This window comes from Balaenoptera ricei, chromosome X (assembly GCF_028023285.1).
Source record: "Balaenoptera ricei isolate mBalRic1 chromosome X, mBalRic1.hap2, whole genome shotgun sequence".
Taxonomy (NCBI): Eukaryota; Metazoa; Chordata; class Mammalia; order Artiodactyla; family Balaenopteridae; genus Balaenoptera; species Balaenoptera ricei.
Genome location: NC_082660.1, coordinates 128,221,554 through 128,236,428, shown reverse-complemented (window position 1 = coordinate 128,236,428; position 14,875 = coordinate 128,221,554). Strand labels below are relative to the sequence as shown.

The following is a 14,875-nucleotide window of genomic DNA, read 5'->3' as shown; positions in this document are numbered from 1 at the left end:
CCTGAAATGTGATAATATGATCTTCCTAGATAAATTCATAGTTTGACTTTCCTAATTATCACATGGAATAAACTCATCAACCCCATAGAAAATTCCCCTGCCAAACAGCTAAATGAAAATCCCATCACCTCCCTCCCCTCCCAAAAAGCAGTAAAATGTTGTGATTTACAAAGAAGTAAGAAAAATGATTTAAACATTTTTAAAGTCAAGTTTAGGAAGAGAAATTAACCCAAGACAAATGGTACATTTGAATCCTGTAAAAAATAAAATGAGTATGGCTATGTCCAAATTAGACACTAGAAAGGAGAAGGGTAAGAGATTTTCAGGCTTGAATTTCCTGAATAATTGCCTCAACGCGCTGTTTATTTTGTGTGTAGCAGTCACTCCCCAAATAGCCTAGAATCATAGAGCATGTCCATTGAGTTCATCCAGACCAACACCGTTCCCAGGGAGGAAAACTGAGACCCCAGTGAGAACCATGACTTGTCCTCACAGCTTTTTAGCTGCACGAAGATCAGAACCGCAGATCCTGGGACTCTTTGCTATGAAACACCACCTATAAGTTCTTATTTTGGATAAATCAGATTTTATGACACAACTGTGTTCTGACAGAAATATGACTTAATGTAGTCTGAACCCAAAGAATTTCTCTCCTATCTGGAAGACTTAAGAAACAAACCAAATACACAGATCCTAGGAAGAACTAAATGATAAGGTCTGGAAGAATTCATCATTCAAGCTTGTCAGGGAGTGTATTCTCTCTCAACTAAGTCTCCCGATTCCAAAAGCCAATAACAAGGCAATCTCAGCACTCAGCAGTAAAGCTACTTTAACTCTAGAATGAGATCATTGGGTTCAATAGACAGACTCAGGTATCACTTAAAATCGGGCCCTCAGGCATGTAATAAACTTGGATCTTGCCTGTGTGTCACCATAACTTCTCTGCCATCCTCATGGAGTGTGTGTGTGTGTGTGTGTGTGTGTGTGTGTGTGTGTGTGTGTGTGTTCTTCATAAGCTCTGAAAATGGCCCAACTAAATATTTGTCTAGGACTTCCTGGAACAGCTAAGAACCCATTCTAATCGCTTTGAACTTAGATCCTTCAGTTTTCCACCCTTCTTCAGTGTTCACATGACAGCCAGAGTCTTATTCATTTATTCATTATGGAAATATTTATTGGAGGGTTATTAAGTTCCAAATCATTATGTCAGGTGTTAATGATGTGAAGGTAAAGGGGGCTTGAGGAGTGAGGGACTTGGCCAAGGATTACCCAGAGCAGACCCCATTCACCTCTCCTGTCTGCCCAACAGTCACTTTGTGAGCCAGAAATTACCTTATACTTCATGTTGTAGCCAACATTCTGTCAAGATCAAATATGTCCAAAAATGCCAGGTAACCAGATCTGACAGATAATTAGCTCAGATGTTCCTTTTTAGGGTAATGTTGATAGCAAACATAAAATATTTGAAAAATCAAATTAATAAACATGATGTATAACTAATCACATACTGGTTGCACAGGGAAACACAGATCAGGTGCATTTCCAGACCCCATTCAGTAATGACAGCATCTATTTTGATGGTTTTTTCCAAGTATCAACAGACACATATGACTTGCTGATGTCTTATATGACATGTGTTCAGAATGGGGAGCTGTACATCCCTTTCATTCCCATTCCACTTCCACTCATCTTTGTAAAGGATGAGATAATCTAGTGTGCTAAGCACCAACTCTCATTCTTCAATAAAACACTCTAGAATGAGACTTCCAATTGTTTTACCAACTTTTGAAGGCCACACGAATAAACTGAATATATCGTGCATACAGCAAATTAAGAAACTCAAGAGAGGATAATTTGTTTCAAGTCCTCTTGTCCATCACACAAACCTCAAAACCTTTGTTACGTTATACATTTGTGAATGGAGCATACCTGGCAGATATATTCTGATGTTCAACCAATGCAAAAGCCAAATAAGTCGCTTTGCTATAATATTACCACAGTTATAGCAACAAGTGCATCTCTCTCCCTCTCATTTGTTTTGACTCTAGTCTTTGGGAATACAGTAATAACATCTTCTTTAATGGATTCATAATTTCTATTCCTTGGATTTGCATGTCAATCTTTCTCTCATTTTACAGATATAAATTTATTAGATCACCTATTGTATTAGATAGAATTTTATAATGAAAAACAGTTGGCTCTTGTGTGGGTGGATGTGTGTGGTAGGGGGAGTGTGAAATCAAACTTTCTTTCAATTCCTAGAGAGACAGCTCTATTTGAAATGTTTTTATTGTTCTCTCTAGTTTTAATTTTTTAACGCTGATACTAATGGGCCTTAATGGAAAAGTATTAATATGTTTTTAAAAGCACATTTTACCCTTAATATGTAAATTATATAAAGAAGACCTAAATTTGTAAACATTTGAACAGTATATATATCAAGGCAAAGAGGATGGTTCCAGTAATAGTTTGTCATTAATTCCTCTCAAGAGTGTAAAGAATTTTTCTAACTAATTCAAATGTTTATTTTTAGTGAATATTTATTTATTAACTGAAAGCTAACTACAGCACAAAATAACTGTATAAAGTTTATCCAATAAGACATAATATCATTTGACCACATTTTCAATATTTCATTTTGCCTATTAACAGCCCAAAATATGGCATTCATGTTTTGAAACAATGTCACTATTTGGCACAGAAGTCTATTTACACGAGAGCTCGTTTCATTTGCCATTTATTCCAATAACTTGAGAACAATTATTTGCAACTAAATCTAACAGTATTTGTACAAGTACTTTCAAGCTAAAATACTGCTAAAAAATTCCAACACACATGCAGTTTAATATGTTTACATAATACCATATATTTGTTATAAAACCTGTGACTCTAAGCGCTTTATAGGATGTGAATACGGGAGTCACTCTACCCTCTAACGAATCATGGCCACGTCTGACAGAGGAGACCCTGCTGAGCATGAGTCCTGTGTTCAATGGAGTTGAAATGGGTTGGCTACTCAGACTGCTCTGGAATGTTACTGCGCCATCGTAGAATCGCCCCATAGCGCAAGCCACACGAAACTGCAGAGGATTTTCAAGTATAAGCCCTTAGCAACCGAGAAACTGGTAGCACAAGCAGCATTGGCAAAACACACTCTTATTAGGCAGGTGGGCTCCGTTTTAAGCAAAGTCAATATTGAAATTCCAAACATACAAAACAGATAAATTACAGAGTGATTATTTGTCTTATAAAATGGTTTTCTGCTTTATAAAAGGATTCACAAGTTTCCTCTAACTGGCAGCTCTCCTAATGCATTTAAAATACAATTTAACTTACAAAACTTCAATTTACACGGGACTTTTTGCACAACCATTGTGAGAAGCAAAGTACACCTATATACAGTACTTAATTTTTCTCTCTCAGGATTTAGGTAAATGTCTTATTGTCTCTGTAAAAGACAAGCCAAAATGTTATATTTTAAACCACTGAAATAGAAAGTAAATATTGCCTCTAAAACATGGATATTCCAGAAAATGTAAGTATGTTTGTGATTTTTGTATTTACAATTTGGGAAGTCATCTTTACAATGTAGATCGTTAGATAGCACAAGTATATAGCTATCTTCAGGCCATAATATTGGGCCCTCTTCTGCAGAAAGTTGTTTTATTTTATTTTTGTGGGTTTTCTCCCTTTGTAGCTGTGTAACTCTAAAGAGATGTTAATTGTGGTTACACAGTAGCTAACCCATGATATATCAGTTTTATACTTCATTGCACAGAATCACCTTTAAAAACCCAACTTCCTGCATTTCACTGCTGTTCCCACTGTTTACTCTGGGTGATTGTCATTCAGATAACGTTCTCCTTTATTAGCACTAAGCTCTCTGTGGGGGGTGGTGGTGAGGAGGTGGGCAGAGAGCCTGTCTACTGTATCTCTGTGCCCCCTCAGTACACAGCACAAAGCCTGGCACCTAGGAAGCAAGCACTCAAATACTTATTGAATGAATGAAGAAATGACTGGATTAGGAGAACTGTCTGGAAGGCTTCCTTCAGTCTAGCATCCAATCCAGGATGTTTCTGGAATGTGTCCTATCAAAATGAATTTCCAGAGTCTGAAAAATCACAGAACCTCCCTCTTTTTCATTATACACTTTCTGTAAAATCCATAAAACATTGAGCCCTTGATGACATGGAAATATTTCAAAAAATTAAACCACCTTAGAGGTCAGAGGACCAAGCAGAGGAAACTGAAGGGTCATTTCCTTACTCACCAACTGCTGGAGGGAAGTAACAAGGCACACAGGTTGACCAAAGTCCAAAACCAAGTTAGACTTTTGGCAATTGTGTCCAGACTGAGAAGTGGTGCTTTTGAGTGTTTCAATTCAAACTTAGACACAGGTGTATTCAGAAACAGCGGAAGCAACTAATTAAGAGCTAGAATCAAAGGAAATTACCATTTGCCAGACATATAGATCTGTTCCAGGCAGGGCCAGGGGAGATCGTATTCTGTTCGCTGGAACCATTTCACTGTGCTGATGCTCATACCCATTACAAGCTGCATGTGAAATAAAAGTGAAATAGCAAAATCCAGCTGTAGGAGATAAAAATAAAAATCCTAAAGTAAAATATGTTTGAAAGCACTTGAGTGGGTAAAGCAAAACAATATAGTCAGTGGGGATGCTAATAAGTTAATCAACTTAAAGTGTTTGTGATTGTATTAAAAAGTAAAACTTCACAGTATATGGTGTATTATGCCTTTAAATGAAATAGTCTGGACCACATTCAAACGATTTCATCTTAAAACCTAATACAGAATAAAGTACAAATCTAAGAAGCATGAGAATCTAAAATTAAACCATAGTTATTAAGCAAAAGAGTTTATGAATCTGAGTTCTTCCAGGAGGCCTCTTTAGAGTCTTGTAACTAAATGAACAGTAAGCTATCTCTGCTTACAGTTAATGAATTAGTTTTTCTATGGATAATGGTGTTTTACAGGAATGACTTTATTTTCAGGAGAATACGAACACTGAAGTGGAATCACCACATCAGTAGTTCTAGTGATAGAATGTCAACCAAAAAACTACCTTAATAGAATATGTATACTAATTTGCCTTCATAATCATTTCCCCAAATACCTACCTCTGTATTCTGTATTTATCATTGCACCAAATGAGAGCAGCCACGAGAGAATTTTTGAAACTCTTACATATATAAGAGGAGGTGGTTTCCAGAAGCTATCTCCAAGTTCAACTGGTAAAATACTCTTGCTCCTCTTCTATGAAATGTAAAGTCTCTGTACATTAACTTTCCTGTAGATCATTTCAGCCCACCATTTTCAACTTCAATCTAATGGATTTAAATAAGAATTATGATCTCTAATCAAGAATGAACATGTTAGCTTGTCACTGTAGATATTCAGAGATTTTAGGGTATTAAAGGCATTTTTTTCCTGAATGTACTTTATATATATATATATATATATATATATATATATATATATATATATATACATATATATACAAATACCTTCTATTGTTAAATAAAAACTATTTTGCACCAGTAGTTATTAATCCAAATAATTTGGATTTAAGTAATTTCTAATTGAAAGCCTATCTCATGAATTGTTTATAGTGACAGATAATAAACTATTAGTCATTTTAAAGCTTTAAAAGTAAGTTATCAGGATCCACTTCAATCTCCACATGATAATAAAGGATTATTATGTGCAGTAACCTATTTATGAAAAGGAAACAGTGTGCTTCTTTCAGACGCCATCAATTGCTTTAATAAGGAATTGAAAAGCTGGACTACTTTATATGCAGATCACCATTCCAGTTGCATAAGGATTTACAATAGACAAAACAAAACTATTTTTTTTGTAAAGAAGGGCTGTTTGTTTAAATCACACAATAATATTTGCATCTAAAAATTATTTACAGGCTAATAAGGCTTCATAAATGTTATGTAGACTTGGTTAGTTAAAATCATTTTAATGCTAAGACCAAAACCAAAAGCTTGCTGAAGCTGACAAGGAAAAATTCAAGTAACCCTTGCTTAAAGAAGGCAGGAAAAAAAGGATGCCTACTTTCTTGGTTTAGGTACTTATTAATCAGGTTGGAGATGCAAAGAGTACATCATTTGATAGCACCCTGTTAACGCTTCCATAAGCTCAAGAGGAAAACGCTGCTTTCTCTGAAAATGTGAACATTGAGAAGGATTCTGAGTCTAACCTTTAATCCTAAAAGAAACAGAAACTAACGCATACATTTGTCTCTGCTGCCTTGAATTTGCAAAGAACTTACTTGGGAAGTCTTAATCTCACCTTTGAAGTCTTCCTTCAAGGTATGTAATGGCTCATATGTCTTTATTAAATGAGGTGTGTGGCGGCCTCTACTGGTGTGTGTTTATAGAAAATGTTTCAATAGGCAGAAAAAATACTAATTTCAATTAAAAAGTTAGAAACACAGACTCTCATTTAAATATATAAAAATATCTAATTTAATGCAGAAAAAATATATTACAAGTTGTGTAATGTACTCTTAATTAGGAAAATAATCTAAAACACTGACCATGTTAGTGTAAAATAACGATTTACGGAAGGGCATTAATTGTTCAATTCACTCTGATATTGTGTTAAATATATTTTATTAATGAATTACTAATCCCAACTGAGGCATTTTATTACCTCTAGTCCACTGTTAAGTCCCCTTAGTTGACTTAAATAAAATCACTTAGAACAAACCCAAAGGAAAGGAAATATTTTACAGTTAAATCTATAAAGTCCTAGAACTAGAATCATTTGATGACAGGCCGGTTTCTATAACTCAAGCAAACTGTACGTTGACTTAATATAGCTGACATTTCGATCTATTTTACAGTGTTTTTAATTTTAAAAATACAACACATTAAAATATGTTCAATTTATCAAAGCTAAAAGCAACATTTAAGTAATGTACTTAAAGTGCAAAGGCACTTTAACACGAAGAAGTGACGCCTAGTGACTATGCTTGGTAACTGAAGACGGAAATACCATATATCATTATTTACAAAAGAATTTATAGTCTCAAAAGATCTTTGGAGATCTTCTACAAAATACACTAAATATCCACTTTCATTTGAAAAGTTTGCTTACTCTTTCTTCATTCACTATAATCTCCTCTTCCCATTCCCACACTGGAAAAATAAAAGAAGAAAAAGGAAACAAAACCATAAACAAAATATATGAAAAAAAAATGCATTGTAGAAACATTCATGTTCAATGATGATTCCTAAGGAGAGAAGGAAAAAAAAGGTGGGGGAGGGAGGAGAGCAAGAGAGAAATAATTTAAAGGAAAACTTGAAGAAGCAGTATCATTGCTTCACCCCATCCCCCAAACATCTTCAAAGTCCCCCATTGAGGCTGGGAAAGGGAGAACACAAACACACACGAAAACAAATGCAGTGTTTCCAACAGTTTGGAGCAGCATCCTTTGATGCCAGAGGGTTGTAAATGATTTCCCTTCACAGCTGACTGATTGCAGTTTGTTTTTCCAGAACTTCGAGGTAGTCTGGTTCTGATTGCGGTTTAGCTTGCAGTAAAGGGTGGTCTGGTTTTGACTGCCCCACAAAGCATTTCCTGGGAGTTCCATATAAAACGGTTTTATTGATTCTGTCTTGGTTTTGGCGTCGAGATTCATACGAAGGGGCGAACTGCCTTTTAGGTAAGGTACAAAAGTTATAGTGGACGAGTCCTGCACTGGGGAGCTCCTTGACGCGCTCAGCGATATTCTGATACAGCAGCTCGGGCTCTCTTGGGGTGGATTGCTTTTCTAGCAACTCGGTGGCACTTATAGTGTAAGCAAGTGTGGCTGGCTCTTCTTTCTTCTCCTCCAGGTTGCTGTAACTGAATTCTTGCAGGTTTCGGTAATAGGCCACTGGGTCTCCTTCCTTCTGCATGTAGATGGGGTTTTGGCACATCTGACCCACAGGTGGGGGGATGTAGTTATAGACGTGGCCGTCTGCTTTATCCTGAGTCTCAGTGTTATAGGACCCATACTGTAACTGGAAGGAACTTACATCTAAGTTGTTGGCACTCCTGGGAACACTTGGCACTCCCTTTCGGCGTTTCAGGACAAAGACGAATAGGCCAGCCCCAAAGCAGACAGATAAGATAAAGACAACCAGCAATCCTAAAATTAAGACGGAAAGTGGAACTTCAGTGTGTAGTTCAGGATAGGAACTGGGAGACACACTAAGTGAGCGAGGTGTGTCTGTGTTGTGATTCATTGACAAAATGGTTCCGTCTGACAAGTTTGGACCGTCTGGACAAATAGCCTCCCTGCCCAGAAACTTCAGGATCTCCCCAGCGTGCTTAGCGGGAGATTCACAGGTCACCTCATTGATGATGACAGGGGAGTTGGCATGCTCTGTCCAGTCCTTTAGTCCCATGATGTCACAGGTGCAGTCCCACGGGTTCTCTTGCAGATCTATCTGGATAAAAGCCGGAAGCTGATCCAGAACCCCTTTCACAGGCAGGTGAGAAAAATGGTTGTTTCTCAGATTCAGCCTGGTGAGGGCCGTGCCCCCAAATATATTATCAGGTAAGGACCGCAGCAGGTTGTTATTCAGAAACAGTAGCTGTAGGTTAATCAAAGCATCGAAGGTCAGCGGCTTAATTTCCTTAATGACATTATACTCTAAATAGAGATACTGCAAGCTCTGCAGTCCATCAAACATAGCCGGATATAGCACTTCAAGGTAATTGCCATTTAGATAAAGTCTGCGTAAACTGGTCAGGTTTGTGAAGGCACCTTCCTGAATGACTGCAATCCTATTGTTTCCTAAATGCAAGAGATCCAAAGAACTGTATTCTAAGAGGTCATTCTTATAGACAGTTTGAAGATAGTTCCCTGTTAGGTAGAGTTTCTTTGGACTGGTAGGTTTAGGCTGCAGGTCGGAGATATTAGTGAACTTCCTTTCTTGGCAGTTGACATTTAAACCATTGTCTGAACTCTGAGAGGTGCAGACACAACTACTGGGGCAGGTGAGGGGCACCGGGGACTTGGTCTGGTACACCATGATGGGTCCAAAGCTCTGCCTGTCTTTCGACACTGTGACCCGGGGAGTTGGGCGATTTCTCATTTTGGGTGGCCGGCTGGCTTTTGCAGCCCTGGTTGGGTTGAGAGCCGGATTCATTGTAGGCGACAGCCTTTGGACATGTGTGTCAGCGTGGCCGCCCCTCTGACCGGAGTCACCGGTACTTTTTCTGGGACAGAGGTCTTGCCTGGTCAGCTGGGTCACATCTTTCCCATGCAATCTGAAGGGAGTTTCACAGACAATCTCCCCCACAAAAACGGTTATGGTGTCCAGCCAAGCCTTGAGAGGAAGTAAGTCACAAGTGCAATTCCACGGGTTTTCCTCCAGCTGAATCTCCATGATGCCTCCGATATGCTCGAGGACGCCGGCGAAAGGCATCACTTTCAGCCGGTTCCCTCGCAGGTCTAAGTGGGTCAGCAGGACGAAGCGGAACACATTGCTGGGCAGAGACAGCAGAAGGTTGTCATTCAGGATGAGCACTTTGAGCTTGTTCAGTTTGCTGAAGGCCCCCGCCTCGATGGCACTGATGTAATTGTAGTCGGCCTGGAGGTACTCGAGGCTCTCGAGGCCCAGGAAGGTGTCCTCCCTCAGCACTTCGAGCTTGTTGTTGTTGAGGTGCAGCCTCTTGAGGGTTTTCAGGCCGCTGAACGCCCCGGTTCGGATCTCCTGCAGCCCGTTGTTACCCAGGTGGAGAGTAACCGCGTTGGAGTAATTGACGAACTCGTTGGGGTACAGTCTCGTCAGGAGGTTGCCATTGAGGAAAAGCTGATAGATTCGATACTGGGGGGGCTGGAGCAGGCTGACAGTTGTAAATCCTTTGTTTTCGCAGTTAATATTCAGTACGTTTTCCTTCTCTTCGCACAGGCAGCGGATCTTGCAAATGTCTTTGGCAGTTTTGCGACTCTCGGTCTGTAAGATCCCGGCCACGGTTAACACACTGAGGAACCAAACGCCGCTCAGCATCTTTAGGCACCGTCGGTGTCAGCTCAGGTACCTACAGGCAAACCTTGGGGAGGGGGGCGGGAGAGAGCGGGATGCGGGGGAGAAAGAAACACGGAAGCCTGATTAAAATGGCAAAGCGAGGGGGCGGAGTGGGACGGAGGAAGAATGCGGGGAGTGGACAGCACGGCAGAATGAAATCACTGCGTTTTTCAAAGCGGTTTCTGCTCTCCTCCCCTCCCCCCCCCCGCCCACCCACACACGCGTCCCGGAACACACATGCTTGCACCTGATTTCCCGGCGGGTCGCAGCCAGCCGCGGAGTCATTAGTAACCGAGTTGTCCTACTAAATCCAGCCCATCTCCTCCTCCTCCTCCCCTGGGGTATCTTGAAGAGATCTCGGGCGGCTAGCCCGTCCTGGGCTCGCAGCAGAAATTGCTTTACTTTTTTTTTTAACTGCGCAAAAAGGGGGTGGGAAAATCAGGGGACTGGCGGCGGGGGAAGGGAGAGGGTGGAAGAGCAAAGACAGCGCGCGGTGGGGGTTACTCACACATCAGGAGAAGACGGGACCCCTCTCCTCTGCAGCCCGCCGGTAGTTTAGCATCTTCGGAAAGAGAGGGAGAGCAAGGTAAAAGGAGACGCCGCTTACGGAAGGATGCCCTGCTTTCTGTCGGTGGATTAAATTTTGCTGGGGGGTGCGCACAAATTAGGAATCCGGCAGGCGGCAGGAGAAGAAGAGGAGGGTTGGAGCGGCGGGAAGCTGAGCCCACGGTGACCCGGGGGTTCGACTGAGCAGGGAGGTCGCGAAGCCTGCCGGCTGGGTCGGCGGGCGTCGGAGACGACCGAGACTGGGCGCGCACTTCCAATCCGGCGGCAGTGGCAGCAGTGCGCCCGGCAGTTTGAATTTGAGAGGCTTTGCAGGTTCCCCGGGACAGGGCTGGGGTGACGTCACGGGGGGAGGGGGGAGGGGACAGGCTGGGGATCGAGGGCGCGCAGTGGGGGAGGGAAGGGCAGATGCTTCCCTTCCCTGCGAGTGGCTTTGCAAAGCTCAAATCCCGGCTGCGTCAGTTGCTTCTGAACTACTCCACCTCCAGCCCGGCGGGCGGCGAGTGGCTGGCGGAGCTCCTGGAGAGGGGGTTCTCCAGGACGGGCACCGCCGGGACGCCTCTGGCCCCTCCAAGTGGTTTCTTCCACCCGCCCCTCCCTCCTGGCTCTTCCAGCGGGGCAGTGCGTGTGTGTGTGTGTGTGTATGTGTGTGTGTGTGCGCGCGGGGGTGTCTCATTCTAGATTCTCGAGCAGGGGTCCAGATCCTTCCGAGTAAGGGGTGTGTGTTTGTAGATGTGTCTCTTTGCTATAGGACTGGGGCCCGCCTGCCAAACTCCTAGCTCACATGCTCTTGGTGTGGAGAGTGGGGTGTGTGTGCACCGGTGTGTCTGTGTGGGAGGGCGAGGAGTTCTTCTGGGGGATTTATGCTTTACATACAGAGCTTTGTTTCAGTGCTGAGAGAATTACTTTCTGGGTGGTGACTGGCCAGATATTTGCCGGGAATCTGAAAGCCAGCTCAACGTTAGCTTGTAGACTGAGATAAACAACAACAAAACCCTTCTCCCCCTGAGGTTTATACTTAGCCAGATAATGAGGTTTAAACGTGTGCTTTTTGCCTGAAGGAAGGAGAAGAGAAGTGGGTGTCAGACAGGCACTGCCGGGGTGAGCTTCAGCTGGGAGTAGGCGCCCAGGAAAGGGTGCTGAGCCCTCCAGACTGCAGGGTTAGGGAACCAGGGAACAGAAGGCGGAGATGCAGGAAGACTGGCTCCTGAGAAAGAGGAGGAATGAAAGGAGTCCTGGCCTGAGACTCAGGAGACCTGGCTTCGGATCCAGCTCTGTTGCCAGGTGTCACTTGTTTCTGGATCTTCCCGCCCCCATGGGCAAAAGGGGTGGACTTATAAGGGCCCTCCCAGCTCTGACATTTAATCGGATTCAGATAACCTTTCCCCGGGATTATTAATGGCCAGGTGTTGGGTTTTTGCCTTCGGTATCTCATTTCTCCTTAATTATCTTAAGGTCCCCTGGACCCAGGAGTCTCCCAGTTGGAGTCCATTTGCAAGATGGGAATGTCTGCTGGTGCCCGAAAGGGCCAGGGGCTGCCTCTGGTGGGCATGGGGGAGATGAGGCAGCAAAAGTAGGGGGTGAAAAGAGAATGGGAAGAGGAACTGACCAAGCGATGTGCCAGTCCCGCCAGACACTTTTGTTGGCTCTCCCCGCCTCTTGGTCCCGCCTGCCGCAGTCGACACAGGGTCCCATTGCTGCGCCAAGTGTGGCAGAGGGGCAATCGCATAGGCAAGCTGAGCCTTCGGAGAACAGAAAGCGCCCTGCTTCTCCCCTCCTCCTTCCCTGGGAAGCTCAGGTCCTAGGATTGTTCCACCCATACAAGTTTTTTCCTCCCCAAGAAGGGCTCTCATGGTTTATAAACTTAGGCACTAAAGCAACCTGTGGCTCTGGCCTTCTCCTCCGCAATTTGTCATGGGCGTTCTTCTTTCCCCCTGCTTTTCCTTTGGGGAAGAGCCTTGGGCCAGACATCAAGAGCCCCTCCCCATCCAGTAATTCTTGCTTCACCTTGGGCAACATCCTTTCCTTCCGGGCCCTCGAATTTCCCTTCCCTGTGCCAAAGGGCAACGGGAGAGGGACTGTCCACGGAGGGGGAGGGGGCAGCCCTGCGATGGTCTCCCACCCTCCATGGCAATTGCATCATTAGATGCGAGTGGGGTGATGCAGTGGGAGCACAATTAAGCTCCCTTTCATAGCAAAGGGGCATTTGTTTCTACATATTTCCAAATATTAAATATACATAGTTCCTAGAGAGATATGGTTTATTCATTCAGTCATTCATTTAACAAACATTTATTAATTAGGTTAATATTTCATTGAAGTAGACGCCAACATGAGAGCTAGACAAGACCTTTGAAATCAGATTCATTTTACAGATGAAGACATTCCTCAACCAGGGGAAGTGCTGACTTGCTTAAGTTCAAGAATCTATAAAATTAGAAACAGAACCCAGAAGTTCTGAGTCCCAGGCCAGCAGTTCTCAAAAAAAAAACCTCACTCCTGCTTACTGTGCATTAGACAACTATCTACCTAAACTTCAATAGTGGTGGTGTTTTACTTAAATGTGTTCTTTTTAAAAAAATTGTATTTGAAAGTGAAATACCAAATATGAGTTTCAGTTCTCAAATATCGTAATTTCCTTCAAGACACTGATGACTCTGTATACTCCTTGAGGACAGAGCCTATTACGAATTTGGGGGGGGGTAGATAGATGAGGGGGCGCTTGAAATTCTTGATACTACGGGGTGAGGGAAACGCAGCGGTGAGGGCTGGGGTAACGACACTGGGGACCCCGCGGCGGGGCGGCAGCTCTCCCTCCCGCGGTTAGCTGCCGACGCGGGTCGGTGGACCCTCCCACCACTCCTGCGTCTCCCGCTTGTCCCTGAGCTTCCGCAGCCGTTTCCCCAAACACAGTTATTGGGAACAAATCAGCCTCCACCCCGATAAAGCACTTTAAGGAAGTTTCCTCTGGCCCCGCGGCTCTGGAGGAGCGGCCGCGGCACCGCGCCGGGGAGAGCGGGCTCCTAAGGCGGCGGAACGGTGCCGGGTGAACACGGAGCCCGCGGGAGGCAGAGGCGGACGCTAAAATAAGGCAAACGCTCCCGGTCCTCGCGGGGGCGAGGGAGGTAGAAACGCGAACTCCGTCGCCTTGGTCTCACTCGCATCTTCCCGAGTGAAACCGGGCTCGGGTCTCCGGGGCCGCCAGCGGGCGCGGCGAGTGAGGGCGGGCGGGCAGTACCCCTCCGCCCCGGCCGCGAGGGGTTAACGGAGCCCGGCCGGCCCGGGGAGGGGGCTTCCACCGCCCGCCCGCCGCCGCCTTCGGCCCCCGCTCCGGAGCCCCCGGCCCAGCCCTTCCCGAAGGGCTCTTCCGGGCGACCCAGGGGCCGGGCGAGTCCCCCGTGGCCGGGCCCCAGGCACCGACCGCTCGCGCAGCTCGCCCTGCCCTCACCCCACACCGCCGCGACGGCCGCTCGCGCCGCCACCTCCCCCGGGCCCGGGCGCCGCACGACGCCCGGAGCCGGACCACGCCCGCGCGGACTGTCCCGAGGCCGGACAGCCGGAGCGGGGGCGGCGGTCAGGGGCGGCCGCCCGCGCGCGATCCCCGGCGGATCGCGCCGTCTGCCCACGCCCGTTCCCTCCGCCGGGGGCTGTGGCCGCGAAAGACAGGGGCCCGCGCGGAGCCGGCTAGTCGGCCGCGTCGCCGCGGCGTCCCCGAGTACTCAGAACTTACCCGGCGAGCGCGCCGCCCGGAGCTTCCCCCGGAGGTGCCCGCGGCACCCGCGACCCGGGGAGGCGCGGGAGGCTGCGCGGCCTCGGCCCGGCGCGGCCCGGGAGCGAGGGCTCGGGGGCGGGCGCGGGCGGCGCCCCCAAGGGCAGACAGATCCCCACTGGAGCGGCTCGCCGCCGGGCAGCGCTTCTGGCAGGAAGGAGGGAGGGAGCCGGGAGGGAGGAGGAGAGGAGGGCGGGAGCGGGGAGGAGGAAAGAGAGGGGAGGGCGGGCCGGCGGCCCCTCGCCCGCACTTATCAATCACCCCGCAGATCAAATGTCCCCGCGGCGCACCAGGGAGGGGGATGGACCGGCCCACAAAGGAGCCGCTGCTCCGTTTCTCTGACCAGCGCCGCGGAGCGCTGCTCAAGCCTCCCGGCCCCCTTCTCCTGGAACTCTGCCCAGTCCCTGCAGCTTCCACCGGGGGCTGCGGATCGGACGCGGTCAAGTGAAATAAGGATGGCACTCGGTCAGGACCGTTTGCTAGGGTA

At 45.9% G+C, this 14,875-nt stretch overlaps 1 protein-coding gene across 3 annotated transcripts; it reads right to left on the bottom strand.

Annotated features, from left to right (window-relative positions):
• Positions 1-6,884: 6,884 nt before the first annotated feature.
• Positions 6,885-14,431, bottom strand: SLITRK2 (SLIT and NTRK like family member 2). 3 transcript variants are annotated; one of them, XM_059910235.1, is made up of 3 exons: positions 14,350-14,431; positions 10,303-10,617; positions 6,885-10,080 (listed from the first exon to the last, which is right to left on the bottom strand). In XM_059910235.1, exon 3 carries the CDS (start codon positions 10,035-10,037, stop codon positions 7,500-7,502), a length of 2,538 nt encoding a protein of 845 aa, XP_059766218.1. In that variant the 5' UTR covers positions 10,038-10,080; positions 10,303-10,617; positions 14,350-14,431; the 3' UTR covers positions 6,885-7,499. The 3 variants fall into 3 exon arrangements, with proteins under 3 accessions (XP_059766218.1, XP_059766219.1, XP_059766220.1); XM_059910236.1 differs by lacking the exon at positions 14,350-14,431 and having other exon boundaries at positions 10,303-10,469; positions 10,564-10,872; XM_059910237.1 differs by lacking the exon at positions 10,303-10,617 and having other exon boundaries at positions 14,350-14,425.
• Positions 14,432-14,875: the final 444 nt, after the last annotated feature.